This window comes from Miniopterus natalensis, chromosome 2, assembly GCF_054644295.1.
Source record: "Miniopterus natalensis isolate mMinNat1 chromosome 2, mMinNat1.hap1, whole genome shotgun sequence".
Taxonomy (NCBI): Eukaryota; Metazoa; Chordata; class Mammalia; order Chiroptera; family Miniopteridae; genus Miniopterus; species Miniopterus natalensis.
Window position 1 is genome coordinate 182836513 of NC_142082.1, and position 15888 is coordinate 182852400.

Below are 15888 nucleotides of genomic sequence, written 5' to 3' on the forward strand. Positions count from 1 at the left end.
GGCAGAAAGCCCCAGATGCCTAGCAAGGGGCAAAACTAGGAAAACAAGAACCTTGTCCCCAGGCTAACCTGTCCTCCCCCAGCATATTGCTGGTCACAGGGTTTATACCCCCTTAAAGTTTCCTCTCTAAAGATACTATCTAAGCATCAGTTGTATTTCAGCTCCAGGCCCTGAAAAGCAGCAACACCAAAGGGGCACCGGTGGCTGCCTCAGGACCGGCTACATTGATGACACCTCCCCCGCTCCTTGCCCCGACCAATCAGTGAAGACCACAGGACCCTGAAAGAGCCCACCTGGAAAGTTGAATATTCTATTGAGACCTCCCCTAAGATTTCCACCTGCAAGAAAGAAATATGCTCAGGACAAAGGACCAGTATGTGCTCCGCCAGCGTCATCTCCTTCCCCCTTCCCTTGGAGGGGACCCCAGAGACTTGCAACCAGGGGAGCGATGGGCAGCGGCAGCTCATCCCACTTACCCCCTGAACCTGTCTCCAAGGCCCCCCCTTCTGACTTCTCTGTGAGCCAATGCAGCCCAGTCTGGGCTCTCCTGTTGCTCTATGCCCCTCCCTGTTTCACTGTCCCAAGTATGTTTGCTGCCATCATGGACCCAATCCCCTCTGACTCAGTGCTGAGTAGCCCTGCCCTCTGGATATACCCATCCCACATTCCCTTTTCCTTAAATTCAATTTTTCTTTACCCTCTGAGATAGCTATTTAGCCTGGCCGCACACCACCTACGATAACCTTACATTGGGCTTCCCAATTTTCCAGTCACAGACTGCGGGATGAACGTCTATGACACACATACTTGGGTCCTTCTTTGAGCACTGGTACTTCTATTCCTTAGGATAAACTAGACATTTGCACATTTGCTTACATCGTGACCAGCTGCAAAATGGGGCAGTGGGGTGCTTGAAAGAGAGGGAATATGGGTGGGCTGTGCATCAGAATTCCCGCCGAACATTGTCAAAATGCTCACGGCGGGCTCCCCAAGGGGGGGCTAGTGGTGGCCCTGGCACCGGCATCGTTTTAAAGGTTTGCAGGCGGTTCAAAGGTACCCCAGGGGTGAGAACCCAAGGAAGCAGCGCGTGTTCCGAAGGTGCGAAGGCGCAGAGGTGGCCGTCGCGCTCCGTAGGTGGACAACTCGTGGTCCACGTCGAGCCTCCGTTTCCGACTTAGGAGGAGGCGTGGGAGGAACGCGATGAACGGTCTCCAGACGCCTCCGGGCCCAGCGTTTGGGGCAGAGGTTTGATTCCACCGCTCTCCCAGGCGGGCTGGGCGGGGGCCGCTGGGAAGATGACGTAATGTACTCACGAACTGCTGGGGGGTGGGGGCGACCAGGGGGCGAGAGCGGAGCCTATTAACGCTTCAATTCCCGGCAAGTGGAAGGACTAGTTTGTGGAGCAGACTCGACGGAAAAGACAGCAGCTCCTTTAAACGAGGGGAAGGAGGCTGGGCCCAGGACCTGGCGGCTTCCGGTCCCAGCCTTAACGGGACTGCGAGGGGCGGGGCCTCTCTATGCAAATCTGAGCTGCTGATGCTGACGCGCCATCACCCCACGCGCCGCTGGGCGCGCCGATTGGCCACGACAAGCCTGGTCCCATTGACAACAAACAGGGGTGCGCTCGGCCTGGGGGCGGGGCCTCAGAGGGCGCGGATTGGGCGGGGGAATCCCGCCCCGCCCCTCTTGCGCGGCGCAAACATGGCGGAGGGTGGCACCGGCCGGTGAGGAGGTACCGGGCGGGGGCTGTCGGGTGTCATGGGTGGTGGTGGCGGCACCGCCCCCGCGTCTCCCTGAACAGGCCGGCAGGGAGGCCTCTGCGCCGAGCCAGGCGATGGACGAGAGCGGCGAGCTGGGCGGTCTGGAGACCATGGAGACTCTCACGGAGCTGGGCGACGAGCTGACCCTGGGGGATATCGACGGTGAGTGGTGGGTGGGTGAGTGGGAGTGGGCGTGCGGGGGCGCGCGGGGAGGAAGGGGTTACGGCGCGCACGGGTGCGCTTGCGCCCCCCGCCGGGAGTCCCGGCTCGCGCGGGAAGAACCGGCACACGCGGGCGCCCCGAGCTCCCCAGGCTTTCCGGGCGCTGCGGGTTTGAACCCAGGCCCGGGCTCTCGGTTCCGACAGGCCGTGGGATCCGCTCCAGGGCGTAGCGTGTCTTTAAGGCGGAGGCCCGGAGCGCGGAGCCGGGGGTGTCACAGTGGCCCAGCGGCAGCGACCTGAGAGCGCGCGGCCGCCGCCTCCCTCGCTCTCCTACACGCGCCGCCCCAGGTCCCCGCCGCCCGCCGCCCCCCGGCCGCGTCGCACCTGTCACTCCCCTCCCCGCCGCGGGGGCGGCTTTGGATTTCCGAAACCGGGCCCTCGGGCTCGACGCCCCCAGCCCTGGACTGGGGTTGATCCACGAGGGGTCTCTGGCGCTCGGGAAACTTCGGGCAGCGAGCGGCTGCCAAAGCAAGTTGCAAATGAAAGGAGCGGCGGTGGCGGAGTAGGGAAGCATCTCTGTGGAATGGGGACGCGGGCTCTCCTGCCCTCGCGCTGCAAAGGGAGTTGAGCAGCAGGAATTTTGAGTTGTGGCCCCTCGGGCACAGGCTGGGGAGCGGGTGGTCTTTGTTCCAACGGCCTTAACAGTGAAGTGGAAGAGCTGGTAGGAGCCCAGGGATCCTTTCTTGCAAGGCTCTCATTTTGTTACCACGAAAACCTAAAGTTTGGAAAGAATCAGAGACTGGCCCAAGGTTACCCAGCTGGCTACAGAGCCAGTTCCTGGGCCAGTGTTGGTGTCTCTACATCAGACTTCCTCCTGACCCTTGAGGGTGAGAAGTCCAATGAATAGGTTAGTAATTATAATAACCCCCAATAGTTGAGCTCTTCTGATGTTCTAGACCCCAGATACTTTATATTGTTTCACTTATTCCTCACTACAATCCCATGAGATAGATATTCTTATTTCTTCTATTTTACAGGAAACAGTCCAGGAGATGTTAACTTGACTAAGGCCACACCTTAAATTGTCCAGAACCCCTGCTCCTAAGCAGTAACTGTGGTACACTGTGTTCTTGACAAAGTGCTTTCATGTCTAGGATCTCAGTGCAGCCTTGCAGGCAGGAATGATGGCTCCATCCCCATTGTACAGATGAAGAAACTGAGGCAGCAGATTATCTTCTAGGGGAAGAGATAGTTGGCAGCAGCTAATTGGAAAGAATCAGTTTCCCATTTTGCTTCTATAATATTTTACCCCTTAGCCTGTCCTTGCTTTCCATTTTTGGTCACCTGGGCAGTGTGGTAAGATCTTTAATTGAAGCCCCAGGTCTAACCACAATCTAAACAGATGTATTAACAAATGTGGGAGGGTAATTTTTGGAACTTAACAAGGGCAGTTAACATGTTTTGAGCACTTCCATGCCAGGTACTCTGTTAAGTACCCATATACATTAATGTTCTCAATTCTTAACAGGTAGAGATTACCATTATACTACTCTCATCTCACTCACAGACCCTGAACTGAGGCCCAAGGCAGTTGATTAATTTACCCAAGGTCACGCAGCCAGTAAAAAGTATGTCTGAAACTGCCTACCAGGAGACTCCCACAGAGAAATTTATGTGCGCTTTGCATTCCCATTCCATAATCGATCCCTACTTGTCTTAATTTGTAATGTGTTAAATTGCCTAGTGGTTAAGTATTAACCTGATGTTCATAGATTTCAGAGTAAATTGTACATTCTGGAAACCACCACAGTGGTTCAGTGGCTTCATAGGTCTTCATGCCAGATTTGGGAAAAAGTGGCTCCCTGTCTTTAATTGGTCAACAAGTATGAAAACGCCAGCTGTGGTTTTTGAGCTGTAGGGAACATGAAAGATAAGAAACAATTTTATGGCCTCATGAAGCTTGAGATGGATAACAATAAAACTGCAGTGCCAAGTATAGGACAGCTCACAGTTGCACGGAGCAATAAGTGAAAGTTAACATCAGGGGAGCTTGATGAAGGCTGGCTTACCAGGAACACTACATCAAGGAGGTGGCCCTTCACCTGGGCCTTGGAGGACAAGAAGGGTTGGGCAGGCTGGAGGCCAGTGGTCTGCAGGGACAAATATCTCTGAAGACTTAACCCCCATTCCACCTCCGGAATGTCAGTACCACGAGGGTCAAGGGCCTTTGTTTTGTCCACACTCTGTCTTGTACCTAGAACTAAATATCTGTGGAATGCCTGAATGGACCCAGGACCATGGACTGGGCAGGATTCTAAGTTGTACTAGACACAATCCTTGGGGTTGGGTTAGATCAGGAGTGGCCAGCCCAGATGCTTCTGGGAACCAGTCAGATGAGGAAGCAACTCTGGGTATAAATACATATACTGTTGTATGTGTGTGATGGGGGCAAGAGGATACTTGGCCAGTGGTCATCATTGGCCTGCTGCAATCCATAAGAGTGTGGGCCCAAGGAGGCCATATCCATTCACTCGTTGAGCACATCCCTTGAGTGGCTTCTAAGTACCCCCATGATGGACAAAGTACTGGGAATTGCTTTGAACAAGGCATACAAGGTCTCTTCTCTTTCTGGAAACTTCAGTTCCTGAGGGAGGAAACAAGCTGAACAAATAAAATACATAACACTGTTGGCATGGCTCTGTGAAAATAAAGCGGGTCCATGTTATAGAGAGTGACTGGTAGCCAAATTTAGACTGAATAGGCAAGGGAGGACTCTCAGAAGGGGGATCAGCAGCTCTTTTTTAAGAGATGTCCAAGTCTGGATATTTATGTGAAATACCCAGATTTTTACATATTGACCCAACAAAGCATGTGTGTTAGCTGTTTCACTGCAGACCGCTCTTGTCACAGGCCACCAGGCCTCTTATGATAGGATACTTAGAGCACTATCTTTTGTGGTAGGTGTCTGTATTTTGAGACAGGGCCTCACGCAATGTAATAAGCCAGGTCTTCTGAAAAGACAAAGGCAGGATCTTCTTCCAGTGGGATCAGGAAAGGCACGGTCGTAGAGGTGGGGTTTTTGCTGGGCCCAAAAGAATGGGTGGCAGAAGCAGCATGATGAGCACGTGAACGGAGAAGTATCAAAAGATAAACGATGGCACATGATTTCTTGGAATATACACTGTGTATAAGGAAAGAGTAGAAGAGAAGTTCTGAAAGGTGAGCTGGAGCCAGATTGTGAGGAGTCGTCATACCAGACGTAGACTTTTTGTGGAATGTAGGGAGGCTTTTCAAGTAGGGTGATGACACATTAATCATGGACTTGAAGGAAATTCAGCTGTCGTGATGGGCAAGGAAGACGTTCAGGGACCAATTGGAAAGGAACTGCAGCCCTCCAGGTGTGAGATGATACTAAGGGTGATAGGCCTTGGATAGGAAGTGGCCATTGTGCAGTTTGCTGATGTGACAGAACATGGCCTCTGAAGGTTTGGCCCTGAAGACAGAGCGGAGGTAGATTCTAAGATTCCCATCAAGGTTTTGATTCTGGGGTATTGAGACAGTTCTGAAGCCAGTAGTAAGAGCCGGTTTGGGGGAAGGAAAATTTGTCTTAAATGGACTGAAATTAAGGTGCACAGGGGATCACCCACTAGGAAATGGGAGGCAGATACTCAGGAGAAAGTAAAAACTGGGGATGGAAATGGAGGAGTAGTCACTATTGATGAGTTGAGGATGGAAGTGGGAGAAGATAGAATCTAGAGGTGAGATCAGGTGAGGGAAGTATAACTTACCGGAGGTGAACTTTTTGAAGAGCAGTTAATGGATGATGGAGACAGTGCTGCAGAGGACAGCAGGGATGACAGAGCCATGAAAGGAGTCACGGGATCTGGCAATTTGGAAGTTGACTTTTGACAGCAGTCACATAAGGGAGTCTAAAGCTAGATCAGCCAGAAAGGAGTCAGGAGTGAGTAGGTGATGGACAAGTAGAGAGAGCTCTTCAGAGAAGTTTAAAGAAAGTTCAGCAAACTAATCTACTTACTGTCTTCATGGATTTGCCTATTCTGGACATTTCATACGAATGGAATTATACAGTATGTGGCATAATGTTGTTCAGGTCCATCCGTGTTGCTACATAGTGTTCCCTTGTTTTGTTTATGTTTATACACCATGTTTTGTTCATGGATTCATCAGGTGATGGACATTTAGATTGTTTCCACATTTTGGCTATTATAAATGAAGCTGCTGTGAACACTCGTGTACACATTTTTGTATAGACATGTTTTCATTTCTCTTGGGTAGATCCTCTACATTTTTTGTTGCTGTTTGTATTTTCCTAGGGCTTATAATAGCCTCATTTATTCACTCGTTTACTTCCCATGTTCCCATAACTAATTCAGCCCTAAATCTTATGACAGAAGAAACTCTCAATATGGTGGTTAATTCCTTTTCTCTCCCTTGTTGCTGTCTTTCCTGGAGCCCTCCCTCTTCTCCCCCATCTGATGATGGTTGTCCGGGTCTGCTGTCCGGCACTTATCCTGACTACCTTTGGCCATCACCCTGGGGTGATGCTGAAGCCCCTGTTTCCTAGTCTTGTTTTTTCACTCCCTTGTTTTGATGGAACACATCCTCCAGTAGCTTCTTGAAAAAGAGTACATTGGAGGTAAATTTAGGGGACTTTGCCTTCTAAAAAAGTATATTCTACCCTCACTCCCAATTTGATAGTTTGGCTGAGTTTAGAATTTTAAGGTTGGACATAATTTTATATCAGAATTTTGAAGGTATTACCTAATTGTCTTCTAGCTTCTAGTAGTTAAGAAATCTGATACCATTTTGATTCCCAATCCTTTGTGTGTGACCTGTTTTCTCCTCTGGAAGCTCGTAGGATCTTGTCTTGGTGTTCTGAAGTCCATGACGAGGAACACTGACATCACTGAGCTCTCAGTCACTATCCCTACTTGATGGGCTCTGGAGGGCTCACTATGTCACATACTTGCATTCATGAAGTCCTCCTGCTGGTAACCCACCCAGCACCCCAGCCTGCGAGGAACTTCCAGTCCCTACGCCTTTTGGTGGCACAGTCTTAGATCTCTGCTGGCTTCTCTCTGCAGTCAGTACCATCTTTGGCAGAGTCCCCAGACAGTACCTGGCACTGAGGTGCTCTGTAAAGGGATGTCTAATGAAAGAAAGCACTTGAAGTTCAAGGTGTTGGGTGGTTCCCGAGCCTGGGTGTCCACGTCACTGGGAAGGTTGGAGTGGCCAACCCAGTGAGCCAGGAGTGAGAGTTGGGAGGGTGTGGCCAGCACACCACTGGGAGGGGGAGTTGAGAAGGGTAGAAACTGACTTCCCATTTTTACAATGAGTCATAATTTGGAAAAACTGCTCAGTGAGGTGAAGCACATATCTGCTTTTTACCCTGTGTATACCTTTTTCAAGACACCAGCTTTGTTTTGACACTTGAATATAATTCACTGTTGCTAATGTTTGGGTTGAAAGATCTGCTGTTACTCACAGCTTATTTATTTTGTGCCCAATTTGAACTCCTGATCTCATCTAGGTCTGTTTTGTGGTGGTGTACGGACCACTGAACCAGTCTCCTTGGGCTTCTCCTTCCTGGGTCAGTCTGGCCTCGCCCTTGACAAACATTCTTCACATTCACACCCAGGCCTTTGGCCCAATGTTCTTCGGTGCTGCCTTCCTCTCACTGAACAGGCTTTTCTGTCCTTCTCATACTCAGTTCATGTCTTTGCATTTAAAAAAAAAATACGTTTTTACTTTTCGCTCTACTAGGTCTTTTCTCTCCTCAATTTTATTGTTGTTATTTTTAAAATCCTCACCCGAGGAGATTTTTTCCATTGCTTTTCAGAGAGTGGAAGGGAGAGAGAGAGAAACATTGATGTGAGAGAGACACATTGATTGCTTCCTTCCTGCACATGCCCTGACTGTGACTGGGGATCGAACCCAGGACCCTTCAGTCTGTGGGCTGATGCTCTAACCACTGAGCCAAACAGGCTAGGGCTTTCCTCAATTTTATAATTCAATATGAGGAGGCCCTTAAGCAACTTGATTCAAATAGCACTTGAATATCAGATTGTCTGTATCCTTTTGGATTCTGTCTGAACTTTATGAATGTGCACACATTGTTACATTTTCACTTATAGATTGCTATATGTTGAAATAGCTGAGGTGTAATAGCCATATAATCCAACCTGATCCACATGAAAGGCAAACATTTGCATGTCCATGTCCCTATGGGACACTTGCATCATTTGGAGTTTTTCATCAGCATATGGACTACTGCTCTGAACACGAATGAGAAGTCACCTTGGAGTTAGTTCACTGGTGTGTGTTTCCAAAGGGGACTCTTCAAGCCAAGAGCTGGGTTACAGCTCTTTCTCACTGCCAGCTGTACCCTTTCATTTTTAATACCCTTCCAGTGCTATAAATTACTGTGTTGATTGGGACTTATGACTTGGAAAATATTTAAAAATTTTTGAAAAGGTAATATACATTCATATTGCAAAATAAAAAATACTAGAGGGTACTGGGGAAAGTCTTGCTACCAGCCCTATCTACCATCTGTTTAGGGCCCACAGCCCCCACCTCCTCACAAGGAATTACTTTTTTAGTTTCTTTTACCTCCTTCAAAACTTAACGCAAATATAAGCAAATAATGGAGTATGGATTTTCATATTTTGCTCCCCACCCCTTTCTTTTACACAAGTAGGTAGCATTCTCTAAGTTTTGTTCTGTACCTTGCCCCTCGTTTCATGCAGAATATATCTTAGAGATCTTTCCAGTTCTTTTCACGGCTGCATGGTTTTCTGTCAGTCCCTTTATGGTGGACATTTGAGGGTGTTTCCAGTCTTACTACTAAAAACAATGCTGTGGCGAATAGCTTTGTGAATTCATCATTTGGCACCTGTGCAGGTATAAGTGCAGGATAAACGAGTGGCAGTGGGATTGCTGCCTGCATGTATTTCGTAATAAATACGGGTCCATTTCATCTGGATCCTGCACAGGCCTACTGTCCTTAATCCGGGGTACATCGTCTTCTCGAGGTGAAGGAGACCCTTCTTAGTTACTGTCTCTGTACTCACCTGCTTTTCCATCCTTCACCAGGTTTTGAAATCACAGTGTAGGCAGTACCGGCCATGTGCCCAGCACCGTGTCTGGTCAGACCCACAGTTCAGACGCCCACAGAGAGTTTTTTGCTGGGCTCTGCAGGGTAAGCAAGGTCCTGCCCTCACACAGTGTGTATGGCCCTTTACCTACATGGTCTCATACATTTTGCTTTTAACCCTTTCTCCAATTTGACTGTAGGCTACAGATGAAGAAACTGAGGCCCAGATCACACAACTACTAAGTGATAGAATGGTGACCTCAGTCCAGACCTGTCCAACTCCAAAACCCGCGTACTTTCCCTCTACCCCACGCCACAGCGCTGTCTGGCATAAGCGAGCTTCTGAATTGTAAACAGGAGATGGTGTGTTGGGCTGAGGCTAGGGAGACCTGGAAGGGTCTGCTCCGTGCGGGCGCTTAAAGTGACTTCCCCTGGGTCCTGTAGCACTTCTCTGAGCCTCAGTTTCCCCTGTAAGGTGGGGTTGGGATGTCTGGCTCACTGTGAGACTTCAGTGAGCTAGAGCGTGGAAAGGAAAAGGGCAGGAACTCACCTTCTCTTTGGCTTTATCTGAGAATGAATGAGGAACTTTAGTTCACAAGTTGACTCTTAGGACCAAGGGGCCTTTTTTTAGAATACAGTTTTGGAATGTTTATTTTTTCCTTTGAAAGAGCTTTTGTAGGTGTGAGTGGGACACAAAGGAGCAGTCACCAAGTGCAGGGTGATGTGTTCCGTTTCTGGACCACAAGATTCTGGGGTTAAACTGTGTTGACATGATGGAATTTTTTAAAGAGTGGCAGGATCCCAGAGCCTGGGACTCAAGGTAAGGCTCTCTGGGGAACCTGTGTTTAGAAACGAATCTTAAACCCTTGAAGGGCTGGGAAACTGGAAAACAGAGCTCTTTCTACATCTCTTAGGCCTTTGGAATTGCTAATGAATATGTGTCTAAATGTATCTAATAATCTGGCTTCTGCATCTGGCCCTGTGGAACTGGTCTGTTGGGTTTAGGGTCTGGTTTGGAGCAGTGACGAAATTCTGACTGCAGGACCAGATGTGGAACTGCCTTGTTAAAGGGGTACCTGCTCAGCTCAGGCCCTCACATCCCACAGCAACAGGGGAATCATGCTTCCTCCTAAGGGTGGCCAGTCCAGTGAGGCTTTGTACTTTACACACCCTGATACACTTGTCTTCCTCACAGTGCTGTGTGTCAGATGCTTGATTTTTGTTCCCATTTTGCAGATAAGACATTGAGAGAGAGAAAACGATTCGCCAGAGGTTTCCTGTGCTGATGAAGTGGTGTCTGAAATTGAACTAGGGCATCATGGTGTGGGACCCCCTACTCCTTCCTGCCCTGTGGGGAAAAGGTGGGAGATGCCCTGCCTCAGGAAGTGCCCAGGAGCCCCTGCTCTGGTCAGAAGTTGTTTTAAAATGTTTAAATTTAATTTAAACACCAGTTCAACCCGATTCAGCTTGAATGTGTATCCACTATATTCCCAGCACAGTGGTATACAGGTGAATGGAACAGTTCTGACTTTCAGGGAGCTGATACCTAAACAACCAGTCATGATATAAAGCAAAATACAACAGAGGCCATAACAGAGGCACAAACTGCAGGGTTTTGGAGCTCAAGAAGGGAATTAGGAAAATCTTCACAGGGACTTTGGCATTTGAGCTGAGTTATGATGGGTGAGTGAAACAGAATTTTCCAAAGGAGAAGGGGTAGGGTGTTCATTTTGACAGAATTGGACCAAAATTTGGAATAATTTGGCATGTTCTGGGAACATACAATTCATTGTGGCCAGAGTACCGTATGGGACAGAGATTCTCAGACTTTAATTGCCTAAGAACCCATCAGGGTACACCTGAAGACTGAATCTGGAAAATCTGGGGTAGTGTCCAGGTGGGGCTCCTGACTGGTGGAGAGGTGGGATCGGAGAAGGCGTTTTTCAGAGGAGGTACCTCTAAGCTGAGGTCTTAGGGGTGAGGGGGTGGTAGGAGAGAAGAGCTGTGTTCCAGGCTGAGTGAGCAGCCCTTTCAAAGGGGTTGGCCGGTGCTGTGGGGTGTGGGTGATTTGCAGTCTGAGCTCTTGATAATGTTCTTTCTCAGACACAGTTTGGATCAGGCCCCTCTTCTGCTTCAGTGTGTTGTGTCAGGAGTCTTGGTGATAAGCAGCAGAAACTGCCATTGGCTGCCGGAACAGAAAAAGAGTTTACTTCAGCGATTGTCACCTGGTGCACCGCAAGAATTGTTAAAGCATGCAGTACCTGACTATTTAGTCAGAGGCACTGGCCTCTTTTCCCTTAGATGGGCAAATTAAAAAATGACAACAGCCAATACAACAATAGCCGTCCAGTGTGAAGGAATCAAAGTTATACCTATTTTCTTTTGTCAGATCAGCAAAAAAATATATTTTTTGGTGTGCCGCAGAATTTTAGTCACTAGTTTATGTGTACCATGAGATAGAAGAAGGTTGAAAATTGCTGGTTTATGGGAAGGATGGTGCAGGGACTGACCAAAAATGCAGGAGAGCTGGACTTGGAAAATGGCCCAGAACCAAGGGAGGCTCAGCAGCTGAGGGTAGCCCAGGGCCACTGGGTTAGGACCCCACCACATGGTGCTTTCTGCCATGTCTCTGCTTTCCTGGGTCACTCCTGAAAGAGTCATGCTCCTGGTGGGAGTGTGTGTCAATCAAACTGCCTGGCAGGAAGCCTTTCCTCCCACTAAGATCATCCAGTGGGGCTTCTCCAGAAGGAAGCTCAGGGTGCTGATGGGAGGGGAGGGGTAGATGATAGACCAACAAAATAAAAGTGGCAAATGTCCACTGCATTTGCTGGGCCTCTCCTCCCCTCTGAAATAAAGCCAGATGCCATGTGGTATCATTGAGGCCTTTCACAACTTCCCTGTAAGCAGCTGCATCTCTACTCTGTGCCACGCTTGCTCCACTTCAGCCACTTGCAGGACGTTTCCTGGTGCTGTGGGTTTGCTCAGACTTTCCTTTGTCTGCAATACCCTTCCATCCCTCTGACTCCCAAAACTCTTCATCCTTCTAGGCTCAGCTTCCACTGGCGGCCAGGATGGACGAGGGCTCTACACGCTGACAGCCCTTTCTTTTGTGAGGCTCTTGTTGGTGTCTGTCCTTTTCACAACTCCGTCCAGTTGGCCGGGTTTCTCTGTTTTCCTTGATATTGGGACATGGGAAGGAAATCAACGCTTCGGAGTCCCTGCTCTGTGCTGGGTCCCACGCCTGGCACTGAGGGTCCCCCACTCCCAGCCATAGTGCCCAGGGGCTGGGTGGATGTTTGTAGCGTGATTTAATAACCTGCTTTGCAAGTATTATTTTTGGCCTTAGTCTTAGGGAGATTTGGGGGTGTGGTCATGAATGGAAGGGTGGGATGCGAGCTGTTGGGAGGCTGCCCTAGGAGGTCAGTTCCAGGTTTGCGCCTGACTCTGTTGACGCTCGGTTTCCTGGCATTGTGAAGTGCAAGGCCCTCGTCCTACAGAACTGGATTGTGTAGGATGGGTTCCTTGAAGCTTTACTTGCTGCTCTTGCTCAATTTTCAGCGTCTTGTTCCAGCGGATTGAGAGAGAACAGTACAGTGCAGGGCGGGAGCAGGGGACGAGCCAGGAAATACTGGAAGGAAGGGTTGGGATGGCGCTCCTTCTCTTCCTGAGCTTGGGGTATTCATGCTCATTCGTTAACCAGGCACTTCACTGAGCATCTGCCCAATGCCAGGCTCGGTTTAATGATGCCCATACAATAATAGAACCAAAGCATCTGTCCAGGTGGTGGCTAAGCAGTGTGACTTTAAATCCCAGCTCCACCACCTGCTGACGGTGGTGCTGGACAAGTTTCCTCCCCTCTCTGTGCCTCATTTTCCTCGTCTGCAGAATGGAGGTGATAATAGCATCTCCCTCAAAGTGTTATGGGTAATGAGGCAGCCTGTGCAAGGCTCAGCGTAATTGCTGACATGTAGGAAGAGCTCAGTCAAGTTAACAGTTTCTCTGCCATTTTTTTATTACTACTAATTGGCTCGGGTTTTTTCTTTGTAGTTGTTCTCTATTGTTGACCTCTTTCTAAGAGCAGGCATTTCAAAGTCACAAGTGAAATAAAATGGACAGCCTTTAGAACCTGGGGTGCCAACTACCTGATGCCTCTCATTTGGTGTTAGGTAAGGATTAGAGGTGTGGGCATCCTCACTGGACACGGGGGCGGCTCTTGCATGGGTGAGGTACTTATGATGGTATTTGTTTGTTGACTGCAGCATTCTAGAGCCCAGCCACAGGGAGGGACTCTGAGAGGAAGCCCCCAGTGTGCTTGTCGGGGCAAAGTCTGGAGCAGGGTGCTTGTGGAAAGAGCAGGGGACTTCGAAGAGGGAGGAGATTCCTACCTCAGTAGGCTGCTTGCTTTCCCACCTGCCTGAGACTGTGTGCCATTCCTCCCGCCTCCCCCCCCCTTAGACTTGGACTTCTTTCTTCCTGTGTAACCACCACTTTTCAAGAACTTATTATGTGCTTTACACATAGTAACCCATTTAACAGTGCTTGAGCCCAGCCGGTGTGGCTCAGTGGTTGAGCGTCGACCTTTGAACCAGGAGGTCACAATTCGATTCCCGGTCAGGGCACTTGGCTGGGTTTCGGGCTCGATCCCCAGTAGGGGGCATGCAGGAGGCAGCCGATCAATGACTCTCTTATCATTGGTGTTTCTCTCTCTCTCTCTCTCCGCCTCCTTTCCTCTCTCTGAAATCAATAAAAACATAAAAATAAATAGTTATTGAAACAGCTACCTCACAGGGTGATTTGAAGATTATATATCACAAAATGTGTGGAAATGCCAGCAAAGTGTTAAAAGCAAAAACAGCTGGGGGACAATGCTAATGAAATTCTTTTCCAGTTAAAAAAAAAATCAGTTGAAACCTTTTTTATAAATATATATATTCACACACAAACATGAGATAAATAGCAGTAACAACAAAAGCTTTTTAAGCAACATATTCTAGCAGGTTCCTCTTTTTATCCTAACACTGCCGGCCCTGGAAGATGTTTGCACAGGGTTTCTCCTCCAGAAACGTGCCTCTTGAAGGCATTTAGTTTTATGTCTGGCACATAGTAGCCTTAGTTAATGTTTGTTGTATACATGTCTTAAAGGGTGTGTCTTTATTGATTTGTTTTCTGTTTTAAAAGAGAGAGCCCTAACAGTGTTGCTCAGTGGTTAGAGCATCGGCCCTAGCATCAAAGGGTCACGGGTTCGATTCCTGGTCAAGGGCACATCGTCATACCTGGGTTTCGGGTTCGCTCCCCACCCCGGTCAGGGCTCATGGGGGAGGCAACCAATAGATGTGACTCTCACATTGATGTTTCTCTCCCTCCGCTCCCCCTTCCACTCTCTCTGTAAAGCAATGGAAAAAATATCCTTGGGTGAAGATTAAATTTAAAAAAAAAAAAAAAAAGATTGCAAATTTAGATGCAAAACTGGTTAATGTCCTACAGGCCAATAGAAACAAAGCCTTCAAGGTTATCTTTTTTGCCAGACAGAAATCATTTGCAATTTATGAGTTTTTTACAGGTAAATATCTAACTTTATGGAATGTGGGCCTAATCAATAGTAAATAGAAAGTCAAACAAGTTTATGTTTCCATAGAGCATCAGGTGACTTTTAGGTGGGCAGGTTAGACCTGCCTACTTCTAGTATGACTTTAAAGGGACACTGTCCCTTTTTTTGCCTTATTTTCAAGCTTTAGATAATTTTTCTTAACAAAGCAGTTGACTATAAGAGCTGAAAGATGGCTGGATCTGAGGTGGAAGAGAGTCCTTGGTGAAAGTAATTGTAGGTATTTTGAAATGGAATTGTGAAATTCAGGCAGGAAGAAGGTGGTAAGAAGCAGAAAAAGTGAGGTATGGTAATTGCATCAGAGAAAGATCCCTGCCCCTACCTCCCGGAGGAAGGTGTGGAAAAGGGAGACGGGTGTTTTTCCAGGACAGGTGATGAGTGGGCAAGTGGGAAGTGAAGTCCCTTGGAGTCGGAGGGAGCAATTGGTAGGAAGCTTTGTTTAAGAAATTTGATTTAGTTTGAAAGACTGTTGGACCAACAGGATACTCAAAGAAGATGATTGTCACTGGGTAGGAGGCTGCGGGTGAGAGAGGCAGAGTGTGGAAGTGGAGCAGAGATAACTGATACCGTGGAAGGAGACCTGCCAGAAATTCAAAGCAAGCTTACCACAGAGGAAAGAAGAAAGGGTGATTGAAGGTGGTGCTGAAGATCACTCTCCTGGTTGAAACTCTGAGAGCTGGCCCAGGTCCCCTGCTGTGTTGGATGGGAGAAGCCAGGGCTGGCCAGTGGAGCTGGAACCTTTGGAGGCTGCCCCTGGGAGAGCCAAGCAGGGCAGACTAAAAAACCATTTGAGAGTGACTTGGGCTTCCCCTGTGCTTTCTTTTTCTCTTAATTTTCAAATGTTTTATTTTATTTTGTAATAGTTGATATATGCGGAGGCACATATGACACATTTGTGTGTTTATGAAACAAGCGTTTGAGAAACCCCACCCAATTTTCCCTTTGTGGTTTCTTTGCCAATAAAAAGGGTTCACTCATCCCTCGTTCAAAATATAGGATGCCTTAGTCACTCGTTTGCCATCCTGTGTTTCAGTACCTCCTCCAGACTCCCTTTCCCCAGAATCCCCTTGAAGTATATAATGCTGTCCCTAAGCTCCAAACTTTTTCCAAATGAATGTGTCCCCTGGTATTTGAGTGAAGTGATTTTAGGCACCAATTTGCCTGTTATAACTGTCCCTATGTTCTTATGTTATTGCTTGCATTTCAGGGCTTCTGCATTTAAAGGTGTGATTGACAGAGCACAGC

At 48.2% G+C, this 15888-nt stretch overlaps 1 protein-coding gene across 1 annotated transcript in view; it reads left to right on the plus strand.

Annotated features, from left to right (window-relative positions):
• Positions 1-1739: 1739 nt before the first annotated feature.
• The window catches only part of SREBF2 (sterol regulatory element binding transcription factor 2), a 51169-nt gene continuing 37020 nt past the window's right edge, over positions 1740-15888 (plus strand). Inside the window, exon 1 of the mRNA XM_016210267.2 lies at positions 1740-1922. Coding sequence (XP_016065753.2) covers positions 1835-1922 — 88 coding nt within the window. The 5' untranslated portion in view covers positions 1740-1834. The remainder of the gene's footprint in view (positions 1923-15888) is intronic.